The sequence below is a fragment of the Oryx dammah genome, unplaced genomic scaffold (genome assembly GCF_014754425.2).
Source record: "Oryx dammah isolate SB20612 unplaced genomic scaffold, SCBI_Odam_1.1 HiC_scaffold_13, whole genome shotgun sequence".
Taxonomy (NCBI): Eukaryota; Metazoa; Chordata; class Mammalia; order Artiodactyla; family Bovidae; genus Oryx; species Oryx dammah.
Window position 1 is genome coordinate 13169577 of NW_024070197.1, and position 27403 is coordinate 13196979.

A 27403-nucleotide genomic window follows, 5' to 3' on the forward strand; every position below is an offset into this window, starting at 1 on the left:
ATTCCAGGAAACTACTGTGGATCTCAACACCTTTCTTGAAATGCCCATCAGCTGTCATAGGCCAAGAAAGTAATTCATGACAAATGGGCTGTCTGTGGCATGACAGTAGTGAGAGGTCAAATTTCCACTAATGGGTGTGCCCAGGAAGGAAATCCTAATTGGGATGGGGCCAGCAAGAGCTCAGTCCAGCCAAAACCCGTAGGTGTTTTTGCTTGTTTTTAGAATCTCCTCTAGAAATGTATTATCTGCTAAGAACATTCAAAATAGTGCTCAGAAATGATAGCTGAGTTATTATGATGGTAAGAATTAGGCCATACTCAGGTTTTCAAATCCATTAGATTCTTCATACCGTCGAGAAGCTCTGTGGAAGTGATATTTTAAGGGTGCGGCAGAGACACTGATAGGTATTCATATTCCTACTGGTTCTATTTTCCAAGCCAAAGTGTTCATGGTCAGAAGCAGACACCACTCTTTCTCAGCATCGTGTTTAATAATGGCTTTTTAGAAGGTGCTCATTTTGTCAAGTTCCTATCAAAACTGTGACTCAGTTTGGGATTATAGTTGGATTTTGGAGGAGGACATACTTTTACAGTATCTTTATCTTGAATAACAATGTATTTTTGTATCTGTTTGTTTATTTTGTTTGTTATTTTGATCATATTTTATCCCTAGTTTTCTTTCCTTTTTAAAAGAGTATTTATTTGGCGGCATCAGGTCTTAGTTGTGGCCCATGGGATCTTAGTTCCCTGACCAGGGACTGAACCTGAAACCCCTGCATTGCAAAGTGAATTCTTAACCTCTGGACCACCAGGGAAGTCCCTTTAGTTGTTGTTGTTGTTTTACATTACATTTTCATACTAGTTATTGTTTATATATGAAACAGCCATTCAAATGCAAATAAAACCATCCCTGAAGTATTACATTCTTACCAATTCAGGTCGGCAATAGTGAAAGATTAACTAAACTCAGTGTCAGTAAGGGAGTAGAAAGAAGTTAGCATCCTTACCATATGTTAGTGGAAAAAAAAACAAACAGGTATAACACTTCTGAAGAGGATTTTATATATATGTATTAAAGTGTATAAAGACCATTATCTTTCAACCACTAATGCAACTGCTCAGAATTTGTCTTTAAGACATGATTGCACAGGTTGGAAAAGATGGTTTAAAGAAGGGAGCATATTCTAAGAATATTTGCAATCATAAAAATTGCAGACAACTTAAAGTTCTATGACTAAGAGATAGCAAATTATGTCATCCTCATATAATGGAATAATGTGTGGGTGTGTCCGACTCTGCAACCCCATGGACTATAGCCCACCTGGCTCCTCTGTCCATGGAATTTTCTGGGCAAGAATACTAAAGTGGGTTGCCATTCCCTTCTCTCAGGAGATGTTTCTGACCCAGGGATCGACCCTGCCTCTCTTGAGTCTCCTGCATTGGTAGGTGCATTCTTTACCACTGTACCACCTGGGAAGCCCACAGAAAGGAATAATATCAACCATTAAAATGATTTAGACCTCTAAGTTTTCACATATTGTTTGGAGAAAACATCAAGTTATAAAAGATCAAGTATGATTTATAATAGACAAGAGTAGAATCCAGAGCAGCACTGGGACCAATGCTCCACCACTACTCTACATTTCACTTTTCAGTGTTGTTGCAAGGTTTGCTTAGGGATTTAACACAGGTAGGGATATGTCTAACATAGGAAATGTTTTCTCCAAATTATTTTCCTCATCTGAAAAATCTTTGCTGTTATCTTATCCTGTTTAATATATGTGAAACTTCAAAACTGAGATTATCAAATATTCTCTTTCCTTTCACAAAGATAGAATCTGTAATATAGAGGATCATGAGATGTGATTTGTGGTGATGGTTTCCTTGTTTTAAGTTAGATGTTTTTAACATATTTGCTGTTATTTATTTTGGTTTTTCTCTTCAGAAACTTGCCTAGGCTTTGCATTGGCTTTGTTTGAACAGAATACATTTCATGTTCAAATATTTCCATTCCTTTCTATGACATATTTTTGCCAAAAGGAGAAAAAACAAAACAACCCTGTACCTAAGATAGCTTTTAAATAAAAATTCTACTTATAGGACGTTTAGAAGTTTTGAGGAGAAAGTATGAGAAGCCAATAGACAAATCCAGAATTCAGACATGTAATTTGACATCTTGTTTCTCCAACAGTTCAAGGGCATTAGAGATGGTGGTGGCTGTAAATGGTGTAGGATATAGTTTTAGAATAAATGAGCCTCAGGTGAAAAGCAATCAAATACAATGAATTCATCTATTTGGATACTGACTGGAGTAAACCAGCTGTAAAATAATTTTATTATTTTTAAGCTATATGATATTTGAAAGGAAATGATAGTGTTAAAGACTGCTTTAAAATTCTTTATAAGTGTACTTAGTTGCATCTGACTCTTCGTAACCCCATGGACTGTAGTCTGCCAGGCTCCTCTGTCCATGGGATTTCCCAGGCAAGAATACTGGAATGGGTTGCCATTTCCTGCTCCAGGGGATCTTCCTGACCCTGGGATCGAACTGCATATCTTGGGTTTCCTGCATTGGCAGGCAGATTCTTTACCACTGCACCACCTGGGAAGTCCTTAAAATTCTTTAGTAACAAAATTTTAAAGTGATACATGAAGCCAGTGTGGCATAATGTTGATAAGTATTGAATTTAACCTACATGTATTTAGTACTTCATGTTACTATTCTCAATACTTATGTACTATTTTTAGAAGTTTCACTTTTTAAATTATTTCCTGCCCAGGGGAAAGTGCTAAGTACATACTTCCTGTAGCTTCACTTGTTGTAGTTATATGGACTCCATCTCCCACATCAACTTACCTATCCCCCAGTCCTAAATAACAGTGACCTTACCTTGTCTAAAAAGATTCACAGCAAATATACGGTATCAAAAAGAACAATATAGGAGTAGTCAAAGGAAAGCTTGAGTTCGAACTTAAAAAATTCCAAAGAAAGAGACTTTTTCCCTATTACAGTATTTTCTCCAGTTCTTTGCCCATGCAGCTCTTCTCGTTTGTCAGAAACAAGGAAGCAGTTTGTTTTATGGTCTGTGCTTGGAACTCCTTGTGCTTGGCATCTTGGAGTAAATAGTATATGCTAGACAGCAAAGTCAGAAGTAGATGAAAACAGTCATATATAAAGAGACAATGGAGTCAAACCAAGTCGGAGATTCCATGTTCCTTAAGGTCGATGTCCAGTGCAGTACAGAGCAGGTCTTCTCGTCATAGGCATAGCTTTCCCGCTAAAATGTGTTCAATGTGAGAAGCTTCTCTTTTTTCCCCCTAAATATCTATATTTCCTTTAAATCCCCACGTTCTAGTTTTCTTCTTTAAAAAGATTTTTTTTTTTTTTTCAAAAAAGAAGAAAGCCAAATGCTAACTGTACTTAAATGATAAATGACTCAGGTTGAGTTTAACCCAAAGAAATAGTGAAGGGAACGCGGAAGCACTACCATGCGGAGGGTTCTGGGAGGTGTAGTCGGAAGCAGTTCCACCCCAGATAGGCAGGGCTGTAGTCCCATACCCCTTTGGGATTTCTGGGAACTGTGGTCCAGAAGTTTCGTGCAATCAACAACACTTCCTATTCAGGAGTGCGGGGTGTTGCCCTCTCGGAGAGTCTCCGGAACCTGCGAAGTGACTAGCAAGAACTTCCGTTTCACCGGAGGTTGAGGCTATCACTCCCTTTGTGCATTTGTGACTTGAATCCCAGTAACAGCTCCGCGCTTTCTTAGTCTAGGCAAGGGGCCAGCAGTGGTCCCGGAAGAGAAGCGATGGTCGGCGGGTGACAAGGGTTAGAAGCCTTTGCGTTTCCTTCTCGGCAGAAAATCCTAGCGGTTGCAGAGCAGTTGGTTGGGAGCGGGTTGGTATAGTACACGGCTTTTTTGATGGATGGGCTTCCCCAACCCGCCTGCAGTGCAGGAGACCCAGAAGACACACGGGTTGGATACCTCGGTCGGGAAGATCCCCTGGAGGAGGACATGGCAACCCACTCCAGTATTCTTGCCTGGAAGATTGCGTGGACTGAGGAGCCTGTCAGGCTACAGTCCATGTGGTTGCACAGAGTCGGACTTGATTGAAGCGACTGAGCACGGACTTTACTAGTGACCACTAGCAAGATTTTGGACTTCCTGTAGCTCAAAGGTAAAGAATCTGCCTGCAATGCAGGAGACCATGGTTGGATCCCCTGGAGAAGAGAATGGCAATCCACTGCAGTATTTTTGCCTAGAGAATCCCATGGACAGAGAAGCCTGGTGGGCTACAGTTCATGGGATCGCAAAGAGTCAGACACGACTGAGTGATTAACACTTTCATTTCACTTCACTTCTGGGTTCTGCATTCCCCCAGCCTCTCCTTGATTCGCAGTCATCACGGCCACTTGCTAGTGTTATAACTTTGGGCAAGTTAATCACTGAATCTGTCGTTGGGGTATAATTATATAGTACTTACTCAGTGGGATTGTGGAGGTTAAATGAAGTTGATAATTTTAAAACACGTAGAATAGTAATGGTGCACAGAAAAAGCTGCTCGTTATGAATGCACAAAGCTCCAGCCAACAATAATCAATTATGTATGAAATAATGTTAATTTCCTGTGTTAAAAAGGCATCATATGTAAAAGTAAAAGACGGTCAACTGGGCTGAAAATATTGACCTATTTGACATATATTAACCTATTTGACATATACTGGCATATATGCTAGAAAATGGGTTAAAATCCTTAACATTGAATCTTAAATAATGAAACCCCAATAGGAATATGGATATGACTACAAAGGATATGAATAGGCAAGTTTTTAAAAGAAGCAATTGCTATAGCAAGTAAATACATGAAAAATTAGATTGATTATCCAATAAATGAACATGTTTAATCAAGTTGCTTGACTGTGCTCTGGAATCGAATGAAATGTAATCCAAGCTCTAAGGGTAGTAGCTGACCTTCTGTCCTAGGAAGGCAATGACATGGGGGCTCTGGAGTGTAGGCCAACAGCTCTGTGTAGGTGGCCAACTGCCTCTGCAGAGGGGCATGGTGTGACCATTATCTCCTGGGGAATTCTGGGAGCATAATCAAGAATTGTGGGTACACAGGGAACTCAACCTGGTGCTCTGTGACAACCTAAAAGAAGTGGGATTTGTTTTCTGTAAAATAAGGGGCATGACATTACCTACCTAGTAAAATTGTTTGGAGAGTTAAATGAGATAGTCACAAATAAAAGGTTGAAATGTTTCTTTAGTTAATGTATTTCCCGAGGAATGTTCAGTTTAGTTCAGTCACTCAGTCCTGTCCAACTCTTTGTGAACCCATGGACTGCAGCACACCAGGCTCCCCTGTCCATCACCAACTCCTGGAGCTTGCTCAGACATGACCATAGTGTCAATGATGCCATCCAATCATCTCATCCTCTGTTGTCCCCTTCTCCTCCTGACTTCAATCTTTCCCAGCATCAGGGTCTTTTCCAATGAGTCAGATCTTCATATCAGGGGGCCAAAGTATTGAAACAAGCATCAGTCCTTCCAATGAATATTCAGGACTGATTTCCTTTAGGATGGACTGGTTGTATCTCCTTGCAGTCCAAGACATCTCAGGAGTCATCTCCAACACCACAGTTCAAAAGCATCAATTCTTTGGTGCTCAGCTTTCTTTATGGTTCAGCTCTCACATCCATATATGACTACTGGAAAAACCATAGCTTTGACTAGATGGACCTTTATCAGCAAAGTAATATCTCTGCTTTTTAATATGCTGTCAAGGTTGGCCATAGCTCTTCTTCCAAGGAACAAGCATCTTTTAATTTTATGGTTGCAGTCACCATCTGCTGTGATTTTAGAGCCCAAGAAAGTAGTCTCTCATTGTTTCCATTGTTTCCCCATCTATTTGTCATAAAGTGTTGGGACTGGATGCCATGATCTTAGTTTTCTGAATGTTGGGTTTTAAGCCAGCTTTTTTCACTCTCCTCTTTCACTTTCATCAAGAGGATCTTTAGTTCTTCTTTGCTTTCTGCCATAAGGGTGGTGTCATCTGAATCTGAGGTTATTGATACTTCTCCTAGCAATCTTGATTCCAGATGTTCAGTTACCTGAAAACTTGTATGAGTCCAGAAGAGATCAGATTTCCACCTGCAGTACTACTAGTCCTCTGATCCCTGCAGGAATCTGGGCTCTTCCTCAATTCCTTCTGGATTCATTTTCTGTCTCAGAAGTGGAGTTGGTATGTGTGTATGTGTCTCCAGGATAGTGTGTGTGCACAAGGGAGACAGAGTTCTGATTTCTCCCTGCTTCCTTTCCTTTCTTAGCCCTAACTTGAAGAGGGCTGTAGGAAGGAGAATTGAATGACTCCAGGTCCTAGCAGCAGAACCTTAGCCTGAGTAGAATTTAGCATCCTTCTTTTTGCCATATCATCTCTGTTCTCAGTGGAGAAGTTTCTTTTAATAATTATTACACATTCTGCTACATGTTTAAATGTTTGTTGAATAAAATAGGAGTGGGTAGGAGGAATACTTGGGCATAAATAATAGTGATAATAGCCATTTTAAGGGCTTGATACAAATAACCACATTTAATTCTCACAAAAGCCCAGGGAGGTGGGTTATCTGCCCATTTAAAAAGGAGGACATTGAGACTCAGAGCAAAATTTTCCTAGCTGAGGTCATCCAACTACTAAGAACCTGAGTTGGGAATTGAACCAAGGTATTTGCAGTCCCAACCTCATTTTGATTTGTTTGTTGTCTAGTCTGGAAGGAATAGTTTGTAAAAGACCAAGAAAGTTATGTAAATGATTGTGTTTTCAGTGAGCTTTCTCATGCATCTGCAGCTCTTTATTGTATTTTATTTCAAGTAATAGTAAGTTGATACTTTACTGAAATAATGGTTGGATAACTGAATAATGAAACGTTGTAGATAATCCCTGGTGGCTGAGAGGTTAAAGCGTTTGCCTGCAAGGCGGGAGACCCGGGTTCAATCCCTGGGTCGGGAAGATCCCCTGGAGAAGCAAATGGCAACCCACTCCAGTATTCTTGCCTGGAAAATCCCATGGACGGAGGAGCCTGGTAGGTTACAGTCCACGGGGTCGGACACGACTGAGCGACGTCACTCACTTCACTCATAAAGGATAAAGATGATATTGAATTCTTAATAATCCCAGAGACAATTACGCTCTGAAAAGGCGATGTTAATGCATTGTCTTCTGGAGAAAATACAGAATTGTGTAGTAGAGCGCTCTAGGTTTGGAAACGTTTCGGCTCCAGGGAGGCGGGGCTACGAAATTCGTTCCGAGAGGGGATGCTGTGAAAATACAATCCACAAGCTCAGTATAGCGATCAGCCCTAAATTCTGGTTAGTGTAGTACGGGAATACCGTCGTTGAAGAACTTCCGCTCCAGGCGGTGGTTGTGTCCATGCTCCTGTCGGGAATTCTGGGAAGCGTAGTCCGGGAGGTCTCTGTAGGCAGAGTCACTTCCGGCTCAGGTACGCGAGGCCGCGGCCTTCGTTCCTCTCGGAAAGGTGAGCCCTCCGTTTGCTGGTCCCCTCTTTCCGCGTCCACACTGCCCTTTCTTCGCTTTCTTGTGGGCCAGTAGCGACCTGGCCCTCGGTCTGGTGGAAGGAACCACCTGCGGCGCAGCGGGGATGGTGCGCCCTTTGACTAAGCGTCCAGGAGCGCGGGACTGTTGGTGTATCCCCCGTTTAGGGGCCCCGACCAGGGCCCTGTATCGCTGGGTTTGGTTTGTCTCCTGCGTTCTGTACTTTCCCAGCCCGTTTCCTGACCACCAGCCCGTGATGACGCTTCCTAATAGTATATTCCACCAGAGTCTTAACGTCTCTGCCTCTCTTTCCTCTTCTTTTAAGTTGGTATTAGTGTCTACCTGTGTATGTGTGCTCAGCCGTGTCCAACTCTTTGCGACCCCATGAACTACAGGCCACCAGCCTCCCCTGTCCATGGAGTTTTCCAGGTGGGAATACTGGAGTGCGTTGCTGAGCCGTCCTCCAGGGGATCTTCCTGACCCTGGGTTCTAAACCCGCGTCTCTTGCGTCTCCTGCCTTGGCAGGTGGATTCTTTACCACTGCGCCGTATGGGAAGCCGCAGTGTCAACCTAATAGGGGTAGTTTGAGAGTTAAATGAAAATATATAGGGAAAGACTTAGAACAGAGGCTAACCTGTGGTTAAAAATCACAAGGTCTCTTATTACTAGTATTTTTTAATTTCCCGAGGAGCGCTTGGTTTCCTGAAGGCTTCTGTGAACCCGGGTTGGGGTCAGAGCTCTTGCAGCAGTGTTCCTGGCCGTTCTCTGATCCCTGAAGGAGTCAGAGCTGTACCTGGATTCCTAATGATTTTTGGGGAAGGTCACTTCTGCCCGTAGTCTGGGATGTGCACTGGGATTTATGCAGGAATGCTGATGGAGTTCCAATTTCTCTCAGGTTCCTTTCTGCTTCACAGCCTTGACTTCTTGAAAAAGGCTGCAGTGAAAAGGGAATGCGCCTTTGGCCCCAGACAGCAGAGCCTCACCTGAGTGGGACTTAGCTTCCTTCTTCCTCTTATGTCATCTCTTCGCAGAGGAGATGACATTCATGTCACTCGTGGACAAATTCTTCTGCTACAAAGATGCCCTGATATTTGTTGAATAAATGCTAGAAGGGATGGGGGAGTGCTTGGGCATAGTTAATAATTACAGCCTGTACTTGTAGGCTCAGTCATGTCTGATGCTTTGCGACCCCAGAGTCTATAGCCCGGCAGTCTGCACTGTCCATGGAATTTTTCAGGCAAGAATACTGGAGTGGGTTGCCATTTCCTCCTCCACAGGATCTTCCTGACCCAAGGATCGAACCCCCGTCTCCTGTGTCTCCTGCATGGGCAGGGGGATTCTTTACCACTGAGCCACCTGGAAAGCTAATAGTGACAGTATTTAAACATTATTCTCGGAGTTTTCTGTGAATGAATGTACTTAATCCTTACGAGAGTGGATACTGTTATTCCCATGTTAAAGATGAGGAAACATACAGAGAGTATGATGCTTTCTTTTTTAAGTAATTTTATTAATTTGATTGCGCCAGGTCTAGCTGTGGCATGTGGGATTTAGGTCCCTGTTCAGGGACTGAATCCTTGCCCCCTGTGTTGGAAGCACGGAGCCTTAGCCCTTAGCCCCAGGCTACCAGGGAAGTTCTGAGTATGAGCTGTTTATTTTAGACCACACAGTAAGAGGCTTAACTGGGATTAGAATTTAGGTAGTTTCCAGACCCTGATGGTGGGAAAGATTGAGAGCAGGAGAAGAAGGGGGTGACACAGTATGAGATGGTTGTATGGCATCATCAACTCAGTGGACATGAGTCTGAGCAAATTCCAGGAGATAATGAAGGACAGGGAAGTCAGGCATGCTGCAGCCCATGGGGTCACAAAGAGTCGGACACGACTGAGCAACTGAACAGCAACAAGAAGTTCCAGTATGCTGCTTTGTTTCTTAATGTGTTTAGTGTCACACTGAGAAGGCATGTTTGGATTTTTGTAGGGGGCCATGAAAATTCTGAGGTTTTCATGATAGCTTTTCAGTCATCTGCGGTTTTCTGCTGCTGTTGCTAAGTCGCGTCAGTCGTATCCGACTCTGTGCGATCCCGTAGACAGCAGCCCACCAGGCTCCTCTGTCCCTGGGATTCTCCAAGCAAGAACACTGGAGTGGGTTGCCATTTCCTTCTCCAGTGCGTGAAAGTGAAGTCTCTCAATCGTGTCCAACTCTTCGTGACCCTATGGACTGTAGCCCAGCAGGCTCCTCCGTCCATGGGATTTTCCAGGCAAGAAGAGTACTGGAGTGGGTTGCCATTGCCTTTTCCACATCTGCAATTTATTTGTGTTTTATTTGAATTATATTGTAACTCATATTTTTATTATAAAATAATGCTTGCATATTATAGAGAATTAAGAAAATACATGAAGTATAAGGATATAGTACAGGATATAGAGATAACAATAGTAATATTTTAATGTTTTCCTGTTCTGTAGATTTATTTTTGGATTTTTACTTAAGTTTTACAAAATAGGTATGATAGGTTTTATTTTCCCATTAAATTTTTACAGTGCAAATTTACAAGCAGAGCCAAATGTAATAAGAATAAAATAATGAACCCCTGGAGAACCATCACCCAAATTCACCCCTTGTTATCATTTGTCAGTCTTGTATCAACACATCCTCCCTTCCAATTTTTGTTGTTGTTCAGTATTTTAAAGCAAGTCTCCAACACTGAGTCGGTACAATAGTGATCGATTTATGATTATAACTGCCCCAAACTGATTATGACACATTGTTTATATGCAAAACCAAGAAAGGGAGATGTTAGCAGCTACTTTGCAGCTTGGAAAATGACACTCATTTGAGAAAGCGAGGGGACATGAGAGCATTGTGCTTTGGAGAGTGATGGTGATAACATTTGTTTTCTGCTGTACAGTTTGACTTACCTATGTCTTAGGGCTCTTTTTTTAAAAAAAATATTTATTTTTTTGGCTGCATTGGGTCTTAGTTGTGGCACTCAGGATCTTCATTGCGGCACGCTGGATCTTTTGTTGTGGGGCAGAGGTTCCCTGTAGCTGTGGCACACGGGCTCCAGAATGGACAGGCTCAGTAGTTGCCCTGCAGCGTTTGGGACCTTAGTTCTTCCACCAGAGATCAAACCTGGGTCCCGTGCATTGGAAACGTGGAGTCATAGCCATTGGACCACTCTTTGTTTCTTGTCTCTTTTTCGTACGCTGAAAATTCTTCTGTTCCTGGGTGGGACCACGTCATATTTTCCTCTGTGTGCCCAGCAGATGGGACAAGATTGGCAAGGGTTTGAAGTTAGAGTAGCCACTCAACAGACTGTCAGCACCAAGGGTTTGCAGTGCAGAATTCGTGAAATTGGAATTAGGTAAAAGCAGAAACAGAAAAGAAGTAACCCATGGGGATGCTCCTTAATTGCCTTTAATATTGGCAAGTTATAGGGTCCACCATTTATTTCAGGTTATTGAAATGCTTCTGAACAATTCTTTTCATGATATAAAACAAGCTTCCTAAGAAACACATTGATAGAAATGATGATAGCAAACATTTATAGATTGTGTTTTATGACTAGGCAGTGTTTCCAGTGACTTACAGATACTACCTTATGTCTCAACAGTTACCATCATTTTACAGAGGAGAGGCAGGTTTTTTAAAAACAGTCATCATACAGTAAAGTTGTCTGTTTTTCCCCTTCACGAGTACAATTCTATTAATTTTGCCACAGGTATAGATTTGTATTATCACCCCCATCATCAACTACAGAACAGTGCCATCACGTCCAAAAAATTCTTCTATATTTCCTTTATAATTACCCCTCACTGAGTCTATAAGCACTGGAAACCACTATAAGCCTATAGTTTCATCTTTTTGAGAATGCCACTTAAATGAACTTGTACCATGTGTAACCCTTTAAGGTTGGTATCTTTCACTCAGATAATGCCTTTTTTTTTTTAATGGAAAATTTTATTTGGGCAAATTGAGGGTTATAACCCAGGAACAGCATCTCAGGGAGTTCTGAGAACCATTCCCAGCGTAATGCCTTTTACATTCATCCAAGTTGTTGTGTGTATCAGTACTTTGTTTTTGCTGGTTAATATTACGTTTATGGTTATACTAGTTTATTCACCCATTGAAGAAAATTTGGGATGTTTTTGTGCTGTGCTTAGTCACTCAGTCATGTCCGGTTCTTTGTGACCCTGTCAACTGTAGTCCGCCAGGCTTCCCTGTCCATGGGGATTCTCCAGGCAAGAATACTGGAGTGGGTTGCCATGCCCTCCTCCAGGGGATCTTCCCAACCTGGGGATCAAACCCAGGTCTCCCACATTGCAGGCGGATTCTTTACCATCTGAGCCACCAGGGAAGCCCAAGACTACTGGTGTGGGTAGCCTATCCCTTCTCCAGAGGAACTTCTGACCCAGGAATTGAACCTAGGTCTTCTGCATTGCAGGTGGATTTTTAAACCAGCTGAGCTACCCAGCTTTTGGCAGTTATGAATAAGCTGTTATAGACACTTGTGTACAAGGTTTTGTTTTGTTTTGTTTGCTTATTTCTCTAGAATTTATGACCAGGAATGGGATTGGTGGGTCATATAGAAAATGCATGTGTAACTTTGTAAGAAGCAGCAAACTGTGCTCCAGGATAGCTGCCGCTCCGCGTCCCCATTGACGATATGCGGGAGTTCCAGGTGCTTCCCATCCTTGTCGGCACTCCGTAGTTTCGGTTGGTTTTTTAAAACCCTTTATTATGATATACCTGTGTTGTTCTCTTATTGTGACTTTAATTTACATTTCTCTAATGACTAATAATGTTCAGCAGATACATCTTTTCTTTAGCATATTTATCTTCTTTACTAAAATGTTTATATGTTTTGCTAAATTTTAAATTGAGTAACTGACTTCTATTTTCCTTACTATTGATGTTTGAGAGTTATTCATGTATTCTAAATATAAGTTCTTTGTCAGATGTCATTTGCAAATATTTTTTCTCAGACTGGCTTGTCTTTTCATCCTCTGAACAGTGTATTTTGCAGAGCAAAAGTTTTAATTTTGATGAAGTCTGATTTATCGGTGTTTTATGAGTTGTGCTTTTCACGTCTAAGAACTCTGCCTAACTCAAAGTCAGGAAGAGTGTCTCTTATGTTTTCTTCTGGAAGTCATGATATGTACTCTTTCATTCCTAATATTGGTAACTTTTTAAAAATCTCTTATTCTTTGCCATTCTTGCTAGAGTTTTTGTTATGGTAAGAAAAAAAAAAGAATACTTTTGGTTTCATTGACTTGGCTCTATGACACATCTGTTTTCAATTTCATTGATTTTTGCATTTACCTTTATTTTTTCATTTCTTTTGTTTGACTTGGGTTTATTTTGCTTCTCTTTTCTAGCATCTTAAGTGTAACCTAGAGGTTTTCTTTTAAGTTGAGCACATCCCAAACAGGATAAACTCGCAACTAAAGACAAAGAAAGAAACCATAAAGCATTGCCCAGAGAAAAAATAATGCATTATGTTTATGTTCTAGTTGTCATATAAAAAACTCTTATGGACAAATCAGAACCTTTTGGCCAACCCAGTATATACTTTGAAAACTGTCAGTGTTATAATTTTTGCTTCCAATGGCAAAATATATTTTGAAGAACTCAAGAGATAGGTCATCTATCATGTTTTCCCAGATATTTACTGTTCTGTGACTCCTTCCTGATGATACTTTTTTTTTCCCCCCTTGCTGCCTTTGAAAGTGTTCCTTTACCAATCCTTTTAAGGCAAGTAGGCTCCCTATGAATTCTGTTTATCAGAGAACATTTTCACAATTCTGAGTTTATCAGAGAACAACTTCATCCCTAAATATTTTTCTAAACTGTTGTCTTTAGTATACAACTCTGCTTTGACAGTTCTTTTCTTTCATTCCTTTAAAAGTATTGTGCTACTTCCTCTGGCCTCGTGATTTCTGATGAAAAATCTGGAACCGTTTGAATCACTGTACCCCTGTAGGCGACGCATTGTTTTTCTCTGGTGTCTTTCAAGCACCATTATCGCCTGGGAGCTCTGTATAGAGGCAAGTCGTAGGATCCAGTTTCATACCAATTTAGCTAGAATTTTGTAGGTAGAGGTGGGACCAAGGTACTTCCTTTTAATAGGAACCCCAGGTGATCTTTATCTATTTTAAGGTTGGAAAAGTGCTTGCTGAACAGCTTCATTCAATTTTTTAACATTTACTGTTTAACCTACATACAGTAGAATTACATTTAGTGTAAATCCTGTGAGTTTTGGCCATGGTATCACACTAAAAGATTGTGCAGGAATGAAGATATTCCTTGTTTTAACTTTGGACGGCAGTGGAAATTGATAGTCACTTGGCACTACTTGTGACTCCAGCAAAGTTGCTTGTCACTGAAATGACTTTACTTTCATACACATTTCATGTTGCAGTCAGTTTTGGTGGGATGCTGAAGCCACCAGCTTTTTAGGAATACTCAAGAGGTGATATATGCCTACTGATAATTACTACCTAAAATAAATATACTTAGAAACAAACCAGGGCTAATGTGTGGCTTCTGTATATTTCATGGTGACAATGAGGATGGCACTAATGATAGCTAATCTTTATTGGGTGCTTATTATGAACCTCACTGGCTTTCTGATGCTTTGATGCATTAACTCATGTATTCTTCATGATAAACCTATTTTTTTTTTTTTGATAAACCTATTTTTATTTCCATTAGAAAAATTTATTTTGGGCCACGTCATGCTGCCCGTGGCATCTTAGTTCCTCAACAAGGGATTGAACTAGCACCCTGGACAGTGAAAGTGTGGATTCCTAACCACTGGACCACTACAGAATCCTTCCTGTTTTTATTTACATTTTACCGATGAAGAGACAGAGGCATTGGGGGTTAATTAACTTGCAAAAGTTTACTTTGCTACCTAGGTGCTCAGTCCTGTTTGACTCTTTGTGACCCTATGGACTGTAGCCCACCAGGCTCCTCTGTCTATGGGACTCTCCAGGCAAGAATACTGGAGTGGGTTGCTGTGCCCTCCTCCAGGGGATCTTCCCGACCCAGGGACTGACACCTCTCCCACACCCCCTTCATTGCCTGCTTGGACAAAGCATTGCTTCTATTAGACTGGAAAGCGAGTTTTAGGAATTAATAAGACTGCAGCCAAACTTGTTGAAAGGTATCTTGGACCAGCTAAGTGTTAAAAGCTAAGAGGGCTAGGACTTCCCTGGCAGTCCAGTATTATGACTTCTCCTTCCAATGCAGGGGGTGTGAGTTCAATCCCTGGTGGAGGAACTAATAAGATCCCACGTGCCTCACAGGCCGAAAAAACAGAAGCAGTATTGTAACAAATTCAATAAAGACTTAAAAAAAAAAAAAACCTAAGAGGGTGGAGAATGCAGGTGGGCAAACTACTGCCCATGGCTTATTTTTGTTAAGTTCCTCTCCCTCCCCAGCTGAGAATGTTTTTTACATTTAAAGGTTGTAAAAGGAACAAAAGGAACCTTATTCCACAGAGACACCGTGTGGCCACAAAGTCTATGATTAGCCCTCTCTCCCTTCTTTTGAGTTCTTTTTCTTCCACAGATGACTTGGAAGTCGCTTGGGAATAGTAAAGAAGATAAATAACAGTAAATGACTGTTGAGAATTGTAAATAACCTTGAGGAAGAACCCAAGAAGTCAAACTCGTGGTTTCCAGATCCTCCCATGGGTCAAGCACGGAGCCAGTGCTTCACATAGATACAGTATCATCATGGGCCTCTATAATCTTTATCGTATCCGCATGGGAAGAGGGATGTACCACTGGAATCTCCTCCAGCTTCAGGAGGAATATTCACCAGCCATTAAGCTTCTGAGAAGGGTGGTCTCAAAGTCTAAACGAACGTTATTGGGTTGGTGAAAAAGTTCTTTTGGGTTCTTCCCTAATATGGTATGGAAAACATGAATGAACCTTTTGGCCACCCGCAATATTATCAGGGCAACAAATTATTAAGTGAAAAACCATAATCTCTGCTGCCCAGATTTCTTACAACCCCCATTTGAAGGACTGTTTTATATTGCAGAAGAGTGCCTGCTTCTCTGAAGCTACTAGGTATTAATCTAAAACACTGGTATAGTGTTTTAGCAGTTTTCCACTACTCACCCATGTATCCTAACAGCAATCTTATGGTATTTGTACTATTACAATCCTAGTGTTGAATGCAGCTTACAGAAGTAAGCCTAGAGAGGTTAATTAATTTAACCATGGTTAAAAAATCTATAGCAAATCTTTAACAGTGCCAATATAGAGCAATTCCTAGGAGGTGCAGTGGGAAAGAATCCGCCTGCCAGCGCAGGAGATGCAAGAGATGTGGGTTTGGTCTCTGGGTTGGGAAGATCCCCTAGAGAAGGAAATGGCAATCCACTCCAGTGTTGTTGCCTGATTCCATGGACTGAGGAGCCTGGTGGGCTACAGGCCACTGGGTCATCAGGAGTCAGACATGACTTAGCACACACACAAGGAAATATAGAGCAAATGTGCAGCAAATATATAGCAATCAGAGGTTTTAAAAGCTAATTTTCCCCAGAGGTACTTTTAACAAGCACCTCTCCTCTCCCACTTAACTGTGTCTCCTTTTCCACGTCCCCCAGGTTCCCAGTGCACATGTGGGGAGGCTGGAGCTGTGTGAGGGCTGCAGGGTGTGGCGGTGCAGGCTGCCCCTCGCTCATGGGCATCCTGCCGGGCTAGCCTAGGGATGGTTAGACCCCAACCCACCCCCTGCCTGTGAAGCTGTGTGTGGCTGCATCTGCCCAGGAGAAGGGACACCTTTTTCTGATTTGCACAGAGATGCGTTTCCCCCTCCCTCATGGCTACTTTCTTGTTTTGTGTCTCTTCAGGTCTCTGCCTTTCCCCAGGAAAAGGACAAGAAGATGATGAAGTTCCAGGTGAGTTGGATTTTTTTATTTCTGTCACTTAACAGGTAATTTCATTTCTCAGTGGATACCTTATTTCTCTTCCTTGCCAAGAGTAAAGAATGGCAGCATTCAATACCATTTGTGTGCCTTGCTCTCTTGGTTCACGTTCTTTAAAATTTCCTTTCTCAGTTTTTATATATTACCGTTTTGTTTCACAACTAATAGTGTAAAAGAGAATGGAAAATTTTAAAATGGGAAGGCCCACACATTATTACCCTGCCTACAAATCACTTGTTTTTTTATTTTTCATGTGCATTCATAACTAGACTTGCGATAATAGATACAATTTTGAATTGTCTTTTCACATAAGATTATAGCACTCAATTTTTGTCATCTATTTTTTCAGTGAACTACTATACACTCTCCTCCTTTTTTAAAAAGTATTCGTCATTCACAGCCTTTAACGTCTTGATGATTCTTGCAGTTTTGCACAACAGAATCATTTTCCCTATATTTAATCTTTACTCAGAGTAATTCTGAGAGAATTCTAATATTATTTGTCCAGTGTTCTAGGGATTCAAAACTTTAAAAACTTAAAATAAGTTTTTAAAAGTGGTACCCCCACAGACTTGGTATAAAGAATACCTAAAGAGTAGTTTTATCTAACAGAATATACTGAGGCTGAACTCAGAAAAAGTGTGTTAGCTGTTTTCATTCCAAAAGATATAGATTCTTTCTTTCCAGGACCTGGAAGTTTTCTTTGTGTGTGTCTGTGTCTGTTTGTGTACCTTTGTGTGTTATACCATTCATGAATTTATTAGAGCAGTACAGGTACTTAATTGTAAACTTTTAGTCATACTGTAAGTCATACAGACACTGTGTAGCAGAAACTATCACAACATTGTAAAGCAACTATACTCCAAAAAAGAGACACAGGCAACTTTCCATCTGTAACTCTATTCACTGCTCTGAGAGGGACTGAATCATCTTCACTGTCAACATGAAAATAAGAGGTTCATGTAAGTTCAGATCCTACAGGTTTTACAGTAGGCATGTGTCTGGCCAGTTCCAAAGTCTTTCTGGACCAAGAGTATCAGGCATACTGTTGGGTGGAAAGAGACACAAAACAAAAACGAAAAAACAAACCAAACCAGAGTTCTCATTCAGAGACCAAGACTTGAAGTTGTGATGTTTGAAGCTCCAGACAGAACAAATGCAGTTTTGAGCAGGTCTTCATATAGAAATTTTAAATTTCCCTGTTAGCAAATAAAAATGAAAAGATAACAAGGTAGGAAGAAAAGTCTTTATATCATATATGGAAGAAAAGGCCTTAGTGTCCCCAAGTGAATGAATGTTATTACAAAACAAGAAACAGAGATGACCAGTAAACATATGAAAAGAGAGGAATATTCATTGCTTATCAATTTTATGAAAGTTTTTGAGATAACTAGTTTTGCTTCCCAAATTGACTTCTGAGCTTATCAAAGTTTTTTGGTTTTTGCTTTTAAGTATTCATGTCCGTTGTTGTCCAGAGTATGGAGGCTTAGGAATTTATAGTTTCTTGGAAGCAGAATAAATTAAGAAAAATCTTTTTGGAGGAAACACTTGCCATTATGGTCTCAAAACTTTAAAGTTTGTTTTTCTTCAACATTACCATTTCTACTCTTTGTAATTTATCTTCAGGAGATAACCAGCAGAGTTCTAGGGACTAAGGTCTATATGGAAACATATAGGTCTAGTCTCGCAACATTGTTAATAATATATACTCTGAAACTAAGTAAGCATGCATTATTTGTATCAGTTCACTATATTCTCAACCACCAATTCCTTAAATTACTGTGTAGCCCTGAAGTGAAATGTCAGCAGTGATGATGGTAATAGTAATCATAATAATAGTTAGCATTTATTAGATACTTGGGCTCCTGAAGAATCGATGCTTTTGAGCTGTGGTGTTGGAGAAGACTCTTGAGAGTCCCTTGGACTGCAAGGAGATCCAACCAGTCCATTCTAAAGGAGATCAGCCCTGGGTGTTCTTTGGAGGGAATGATGCTAAAGCTGAAGCTCCAGTACTTTGGCCACCTCATGCGAAGAGTTGACTCATTGGAAAAGGCTGATGCTGGGAGGGATTGGGGGCAGGAGGAGAAGGGGACGACAGAGGATGAGATGGCTGGATGGCATCACCGACTCGATGGATGTGAGTTTGAGTGAACTCCAGGAGTTGGTGATGGACAGGGAGGCCTGGCGTGCTGCGATTCATGAGGTCGCAGAGTTGGACACGACTGAGCGACTGAACTGAACTGGACTCCCCAGGTGGATCTAGTGGTAAAGAACCCATCTGCCTGCTAATGTAGGAGATGTAAAGAGACGCGGTTTCGATCCCTGGGTTGGAAGATCTCCTGGAGGTCATGGCAACCCACTCCAGTACTCTTGCCTGGAGAATTCCACAGACAGAAGAGCCTAGTGGGCTACAGTCCGTAGTGTCACAAAGAGTCGGACAGCACTGAAGTGACTTAGCATGCACACACTGGGTACATACTATGTACCAGGCCCTGTCCCTAAGTGTTTTACCTATAGTCACTCATTTTATTATTGCCAGTACCCTAAGGTACAGTTACCAGCCTGCAAATGAAGAGAGGATGAGAACTGGGTCCAGGGCCCCACAGCAGAATGAGGCCCCAGAGCTGTGTCCGTAAATGCTGCACATCTGTATGGGGGCACAGAGGAGGGGCTCCATACTTGAATAGGAAGAGTGGCTCATGCCCTGTAAGTCTGGCACGTCAAAGAAGCGGTATCCATATATAAAAAGAGGGAAAACAGACTGCGTCGCACACTGTTGGAACTAAAGCTTTTCTAGCAGCCCATGCAATGCAGCAGAGCTCCAGGGACTTACCTACGGGGTACTATCAAAAGGCAGCAGTTTAAAGTGCAAGGATTCCTTTTCCTGCAGCCTTTCTGGTGGATCAAATCAGCAGTGTGAAAGGCAAACAGAAGGCAGCTGCTGAAATGTGACTCGGTCCTTGGGAATCTGGAACCACCTCCCGTCCTTGACACTTTCTCGGGGCTGTCCATCTTGCATAAACATTGTGTGTGTGTGTTTGCTGTCACAGGAGCCAGTGTCCTTCAAGGACGTGGCTGTGGTCTTCACCGAGGAGGAGCTGGGGCTGCTGGACTCGGCTCAGAGGAAGCTGTACCAGGAAGTGATGCTGGAGAACTTCCGGAACCTGCTCTCAGTGGGTGAGCACAACGCCTCGGGGACTCAGTGTCAGCCTCCGGGGATACCGTTGTGGGTGCAGTCATTTGAAGCTCTGGAACTCCTAAAATCATCCTCTCAGCTTAGGTACCTACAAGTCCTAGTAATCCCAGAGACAGAGACAGTGTGTTTCTGTCCAGGAAAAAAATCTGTCCTTTGAACTATTAATATGAATGGGGAGCTTGTGGTCCTGCCCCATAAAGTCGAGTTGCTGCAGCTTTTTGGATTTTCATGGTGCCAGTGACTGTAGCTGTGGTTTTTCTGAGGTATTTTGGTTTTTTTGCTTTAGGGACATACCTTCAAACATACAGAAAATTTGCAAAAGTATAGAACAAGAATACCCCTATCGCTTTTACCTATGGCTCAGTGGTAAAGTATCCGCCTATAATGCAGGAGACACAGGAGCTTAAGTTCGATCCCTAAGTCGAGAAGATGCCCTGGAGGAGGAAATGGCAACCCACTCTTATATTCTTGCCTGAAAAATCCCATGGACAGAGGAGCCTGGCAGACTACAGTCCATGGGTGACAAAGAGTCAGACAGGACTGAGCGTAGCACACACACCTAGAGTAATATTTCACCCCATTTACTTTATCATTTATGTGAATGCTCTTTTCTCATATGCATAATTTATATCTGAACCGTTTGAGGGTAATTTACACATGCCACGGCCCTAATATCCCTACATGCTTCTGTGTGCAGGCCAAGTTCAGGAATCCCCAGGACTACACTCTGACACCAGTGGCAAGCTGGGGGGTGCCCAGAGCCTCAAATAAGTTACTAGAGGACTCTGAGGACTCACTAAAAGCTGTTATACCCAAAGCTACGCTGTTATGTGGAAAAGTTACAAAATAGGCCTTGGATGCTAGGAACTATCCTTGCCACTGTGGTATCTTTGTTTCCTGGTCTCAGGGCTTAGAGCTAGGATTAGGGGTGTGTCTGGATGTGTACACCTGTATTCATATACATAAACATACATGCATATGTATAAATATATATACATATGAATATTTATTCAGTTTCACTCAAAGTAAGAGAGGTACTAATTCAAATTATACTGAAACACCATTTTTCATTCATGAGGTTAGCAAAAATTCAAAAACTTTTCTTTTTGTCTGTCTCATGAAGGTTATGGGATCTTCATTCCCCAACCAGGGATTGAACCCAGGCCCCAGCAGTAAAAGCACCGAGTCTTAACCACTGGACCACTAGGGAAGTCCCCCAGAATTCAGAAACTTAACACTATTTTGGGGGGTGCAAAGTTGTGAGGAATAAAGCACTATCATGTTTTGACAATGGGAATGCAACACGATACCACCCCATGGAGAAGAATTTGACAGTGTCTAACAACTGTTGGAGAAGGAAATGGCTACCTACTCCAATGTTCTTGCCTGGAGAATCCCAGGGACAGGGGAGCCTGGTGGGCTGCCGTCTATGGGGTCACACAGAGTCGGACACGACTGAAGTGACTTAGCAGCAACAGAACTATGGATTTACCCTTTCTCAGCAACTCACTTGTAGGAATTTTCCTTGAAGATAACCAAGTACAAAAGAGCATTAATAGTATACTTACTAGTTTGTGTAAGGGAAAAAAGGGAAAATAAGTAAATATATGTAAGCAACACAAGGATTAATCAGGAAATCATGAATTTAGTTTCTTGTCAATGTTGAGTTGTGATGGCGTGGAAGGGATGTTTGAGAGAGTCACACTTGTCTGAATAACACCTTTCTGTCTAGTTTGGACTTTTGAAAATATGTTAGGGGACTTCTCTGGTGCTCCAGTGGTTAAGACTCCACCTTCCAGTGCAGAAGATGCAGGTTCAACCCCTGGTTGGGGAACTAAGATCCCACATGCCTCGCGGCCAAAAAAAAACACAAAAGATAAAACAGAAGCAATACTGTAACAAATTCAATAAAGACTTTAAAAAAATGATCCACATCAAAGAAGTCTTTTAAGAAAATATTTAGTTCAACACATTCTAAAAAGTAAATAAGAATGTGAAGTGATGATCATTGAAAAGAAAAATGAATTGTGTTTGAAATATCTTAACCACAGTAAACAGAAAAGAAAGGATTCATGGAAGTAGCTAAGGAATACACTTTATGACTCTATATACCTTTAGTTTTAGGTCTAGTTGGAGGAGGATGGGAGAATGAATCGCAACCCTCAGCACTTCTTAGTGGATTTGTTTATTGCAGTGAACGGAATAAGCAACTCTAATGCAGGGGCCAAGGCAATTAACTGGAGAAAGTATTTTTTTGACAGATAGTGCTGAAACACTTGGACTTCTGTATGCATATATTTGCATGCCTCCCACCTACAAAATGAAAGATGAACTCAAAGTGGATGAAGGGCCTACTGTAAAATGTAGAAGTGTAAAACTTGTAGATGGAAACGCAGGAGAAAATTTTCATGACCTTGGGTTAGGCAAAGATTTCTTAGATACGATGCCAAAAACATGAATCAGAGGAAGAAGAAAAAAACCCAGGAAATGAAAATATGATTCAGGAGGGGAAAAAAACAAAAAACCACAAGTTAGTCTTGGTCAACATTGAAAACGTTTGCTCTTCTCTCCTTTTTTACAGGAAATCAGCTGTTCAAACCAGAGCTTATATTCCAGCTGGAGAGAGAAGAGCGTTTGATGATGGAATCCCAGAGAGATGGGTGTTCAGGTGAGAACCATCTGGCAGTCACCCAGCAGCCAGAGAGCCCCTCCCAGAACACGAGTCAGAAGGGGTCAGGCCCTGAGGTGTCTGTACCCTCACTGCTCTAGCTTCTCCTATCCTAGCTTATTCCTTCTGTCCCAGCTGCACTGGCCCACTTGCTGCCCATCAGACCTGTCTCAGTGATGCTTCTCCTTGAGGTTACTTGGCTTGCTTTGCTGTGTGCCTTGAATGAGTGAGTCGGTTAATACATGCATGGTCTTCCCTGTCTTCAGTCCTCCCTGAGGCAGCCAACAGATATAGAGTAAACCATGTGATAGAGAGATACTCCAGAGTGTCATTTGTCATCCGAAGAACGCCTGTCCTAATTCTGTGTAGGTGTCCTTTAGTATTCATGGATCAGTCAGTTCAGTTGCTCAGTCGTGTCCGACTCTTTGAGATCCCATGAACCGCAGCACGCCAGGCCTCCCTGTCCATCACCAACTCCTGGAGTTCACTGAGACTCACGTCCATCGAGTCTGTGATGCCATCCAGCCATCTCATCCTCTGTCGTCCCCTTCTCCTCCTGCCCCCAATCCCTCCCAGCATCAGAGTCTTTTCCAATGAGTCAACTCTTCACATGAGGTGGCCAAAGTACTGGAGCTTCAGCTTTAGCATCATTCCTTCCAAAGAAATCCCAGGGCTATCTCCTTCAGAATGGACTGGTTGGATCTCCTTGCAGTTCAAGGGACTCTCAAGAGTCTTCTCCAACACCACAGTTCAAACGCATCAATTTTTCGGCGTTCAGCCTTCTTCACAGTCCAACTCTCACATCCATACATGACCACAGGAAAAACCATAGCCTTGACTAGACGGACCTTAGTCAGCAAAGTAATGTCTCTGCTTTTGAATATCCATGGATAGGTACTCATTATTCCTAAAAGGTTAAGAATAGCCAGGCAACTAAAAGAAATAGCAGAAATGATCCGTGCCTAAGGATAATCTGCCCTCCCATGCAGCAATTTCAGGTGAGACACTCTCGCATTAATTTTTTCATTCAAATGCCCAGTTCTTTATCTTCTCATTCTGTTCTTACTTCTTACTCTCCCATCCTCTAATATGTAACAGTCTCGTGACCTAGCTACAGTTTTCTTTTTTTTTTTAATTTTGTTCAGTTTGTTTAAATTAAAAAAAAAATCAATTCACCTATTTCTCCCATCCCCAAACTGCTGCCTCTTGCAACCAACCATCTGTTATCTGTGAGCTTTCTTGGTGTGTGTTGGGGAGTGGTTTTAGATTCCACATATAATAGAGATTGAGCAGTATTTGTCTTTAAATACCTCCAAGGTCTACCTGTATTGTTGCAAATGGCAAGATTTCATTTTAATTTATTATTGAATTTTCTGTATCTGTTTATCCATCAGTGGACACTAAGATTGTTCCTTTATCTTGACTGTTGTAAATAATTCTGCAGTGTACATGTACAGTGTACATTTGTTGTTTAGTCATGTCTGATTCTTTGCAACCCTATGGGCTATATCTTTTCAAGTTAGTGTTTCTTTTTCTTCAGATAAATACCTAGAAGTAGAATTGCTGAATCATATAATTCTATTTTTAATTTTTTGAGGAACTTCCATAACGACTGCCGTAGTGGCTGCACCAACTTATATTCCCACTGACAGTGTACGAGGCTTCCCTTTTCTCTACATCCTTGCCGGTATTTGTCATCTCTTGTCTTCAAGCCTAGTGAGCCACAGTCCATTGGGTCGCAAAGAGTCAGACACAACTGAAGCGACTGAGCACATACACACATCTTTTTGATAATAGCCATTCCAACAGATGGGAGTTGGTAGCTCATTGTAATTTTGATTTGCATTTCCCTGGTGATTAATGTTGTTTGCCGGGGTCCAGCCCTGGTGGATCCAGGGTAATTCGAAGGGGGAGATGGAATAGATGTCCTAGGAAAGAACTTGTTTAATTAGAAGTATAAAGAGAGATTAGAAAGAAATAGTGTAGTAGGAAGATTAATGGAGAAAAAGAGGCTGAATAACTTGGTTTACGTGGAATACCAATCACCACCTACGTAGGCCACAGGCGTCTTTCCGTTCTCCCGATGGAGAGGAGGCACTGAGGCCTCCTTGGTCCGATCTCAGAAGCCCAGGCAGAATTAGCAGGCTTGGTGAGTACCCGCGTACCAGATGGGAATTCAGCCAGAAAAATGAGGAGCAAGAAAGACGACACGGGGTAATCAGTCTTTCCAGAAGACTGATTTTTCAGGTTTGCTTATATACTTTTTGTTATACATAGGGATGAATACAGAGTCACACAGGGGTCAGCAGACCTGACCCTTGTCACAATCAGGTGCTTCATATAAAATTATACAAAGGTCTTATGGGTTTTACATCATCTTATGGCCATGAGGCCTGCTTACATTTTATGGCCCTTTCTGATAATGGTCAGTCAACCAGCAAACTTATTTTTTCCAGGGGTGATTTTTTCTTAAACCAGGCGCCACCCTCCAAATAAAGTTGCATTCCTATAGGGTGAGGGTGTAGTGGGTTACAATCAAGAAAGGAATTTACTTAGTCTAAGGTTTAACATGATTAATCTTAAAGGTTAATACTTATTTCTCCTATATGCTAGTTATATTCATTATAAGGGCAAGGAATATGGAGATTTAGCAGCAAACATCAGCCCAACAAATGAAAACCCTTTACCAATGTTCCCCTTAAGATCTATTTAGTCTTAAGATAGTGATAAAGTTACATTTTTACATAGCAAGGACACAGTGATTTATAACAAAGTACAGTGATCTATAACAAAAGAGAAAATTCATTAACTCAAAAAGTCTAGTATTGCTAACATCAAAAACTACTATATTTCCTTTTCTATATTCCAAATACATTGATTAATATATTCCCAGGTGCCTAAGGATATGGAGGCCTGGCGGCAATCATTAACTCAACAATGAGAAAAGCCCTATGCTAATTTAAGACTTTCAAAATACTCCAGACTCTCTGTGCTGTTTATGGTTGAGAGGTTGTCACACAAGCTAGTCTGTCAGCAGAGAGGTTTGACCTGAAACACCATTGTCACACCCAGGGCAGGGAATTAGCAGTAATTATTGGCACAATAAATGAAAAACCCTTCACCAATATAATTCCTAATCAACCTACTATACTATACTAATAATTTTCTAACTTTTCAAAAGGGTCTGCATATAGAAACTTTAAAGCATCTCATACCTCTCACGGTTGGGAGGCTGTAAACAATCACATGTGGCTGGACGAACCCGCTCAGGCAGGCTAGAGAACCTTCAGAGGAGTTTGTAAGTTGAAACACTCTTGTCACGCCCAGGAATTTTTATTAACTGGAGCCGCAAGTTAATTCCTTCTCCGAGAGAAATGGTTATGGGGGAGAGCCCCCCGTAAAGTCAGAGGTGTAGGTGAGAGCATAAATCAGACTCTGGTTTTGGGGGTAGATGCTCAGGAACAGGGGGTTTCCTGAGGCTCGATCCTGCCTTTGCGTATGCCGAGCCTCCTCATGACCTTTGCCATGGATGGAGTTCCTCGTGCTGGCTCCCGGCAGTTGTTGAGCATCTTTTTATGAACCTGTTGGCCAGCTGTGTGTCTTCTTTGGGAAAATGTCTATTCAGGTCTTCTGCCTACTTTTTTTTTAATTGAATAGTTTGTTTTTTGCTATTGAATTGTATGAGTTCTCTATGTAGTTTGGATATTAACCCCTTATCAAATATATGATTTACAAATATTTTCTCCCATTTAGTAAGTTTGCTTTTTCATTTTGCTGTTGGTTTCCTTTGCTGTGCAGAAGCTTCTTAGTTTGATGTAGTCCCAGTTGTTTATTTTTGCTTTTGTTGCTTTTGATGGTATGATTTTTATCCTTCATTTTTCTAATATTGGGTGTTACATGTAGTGATTTGAAGATGTTGAACCATCCTTGCATTCCTAGAATAAGTCCTATGTGATTGTCTTGTACAATTTTTTAATGTGCTATTGAATTCAGAATATTTTGTTGAGGATTTTTGCATCGTGTTCACAAGGGGGTACTGGGCTGTAATTTTTTTTTTTAAGTAGAACTTCCAAGCTGGACATTTATGTGAGTCCAAACATTTTAGTAATGTTTCTTGAGTCCTCAAACTCTGATGTCAAAAGCCGTGGTCACAGCCGTGCAGCTGGAAATGCTCCTGGGTAGGAATGAGAGTCAATTGAAAATTTTAAAACAAATTACTTCACTTCTATGATTTTTCTGTTGTTATCTCAGTTCAGGTTCAAGGTCATACAGGCAATATACTCTTTAGAGAAAATGTCAGCAAACTTTTTCTCTGAAGGTGCAGATGGTAAATATTTTAGGTTTTGCTGACTATAGTTGATCTCTGTTAAAGAGACCAAATGTTTTCTCTTACACCAGTTTAAAAAATGTAAAATCTGTTCTTGTTCCTAGGCTATACAAAAACAGAGCTAGGGCCATGGTGTGCTAGTCCCCCTGCCTGATAGTATCAGTAGGCATGTAATGTCATATTTTGAAGTACCTTTTAATTTATTATTTCCATATATTAACATGTTTATACCTTATATTCATGCAAAATTTTGAAAATATATATTCTTATTTTTAAAGTACTAATTTTTCTCCTTCATGGTACCTTGGGGAAATCCCTCCCAATCTGAGATTATAACTCTTTTTTTAAAAAAAATCATTGCTACATAATCCAATATGTGGCTATAACATGCAGCATTTAGCTATATGCTGCACATGCAGCATACCAGGTCTTAGTTGCAGCATGTGGGATCTAGTTCCCTCACCAGGGATGGAACCCGGGTCCCCCAGCATTGGGAGCATGGAGTCCTAGCCACTGGACCACCAGGGAACTCCATCTCATCTTTAGGTGACAAAATGTTAGTATAATAACTGAAAGCTGTGCTTTTGAGAAACCAAAGACATTGCTAAGCATTCTTGTTTTTAAGTACTGAGGTGAGTACTCATGGACAAACGATAGGCCCTGCAGCCAACGCATTGCCCCAGAGCCTGTTGCCACACAGTTGCCCTGCAGCCAACGCGTT

General features: G+C 41.4%; 1 protein-coding gene across 1 annotated transcript in view; it reads left to right on the plus strand.

The window, feature by feature from the left end:
* Positions 1 to 7470: 7470 nt before the first annotated feature.
* The window catches only part of ZNF112 (zinc finger protein 112), a 25074-nt gene continuing 5141 nt past the window's right edge, over positions 7471 to 27403 (plus strand). The window contains 4 exon segments of the mRNA XM_040252520.1: positions 7471 to 7530; positions 16417 to 16464; positions 19542 to 19668; positions 22269 to 22355. Of these exon segments, the coding sequence (XP_040108454.1) occupies positions 16450 to 16464; positions 19542 to 19668; positions 22269 to 22355 (229 nt within the window). The 5' untranslated portion in view covers positions 7471 to 7530; positions 16417 to 16449.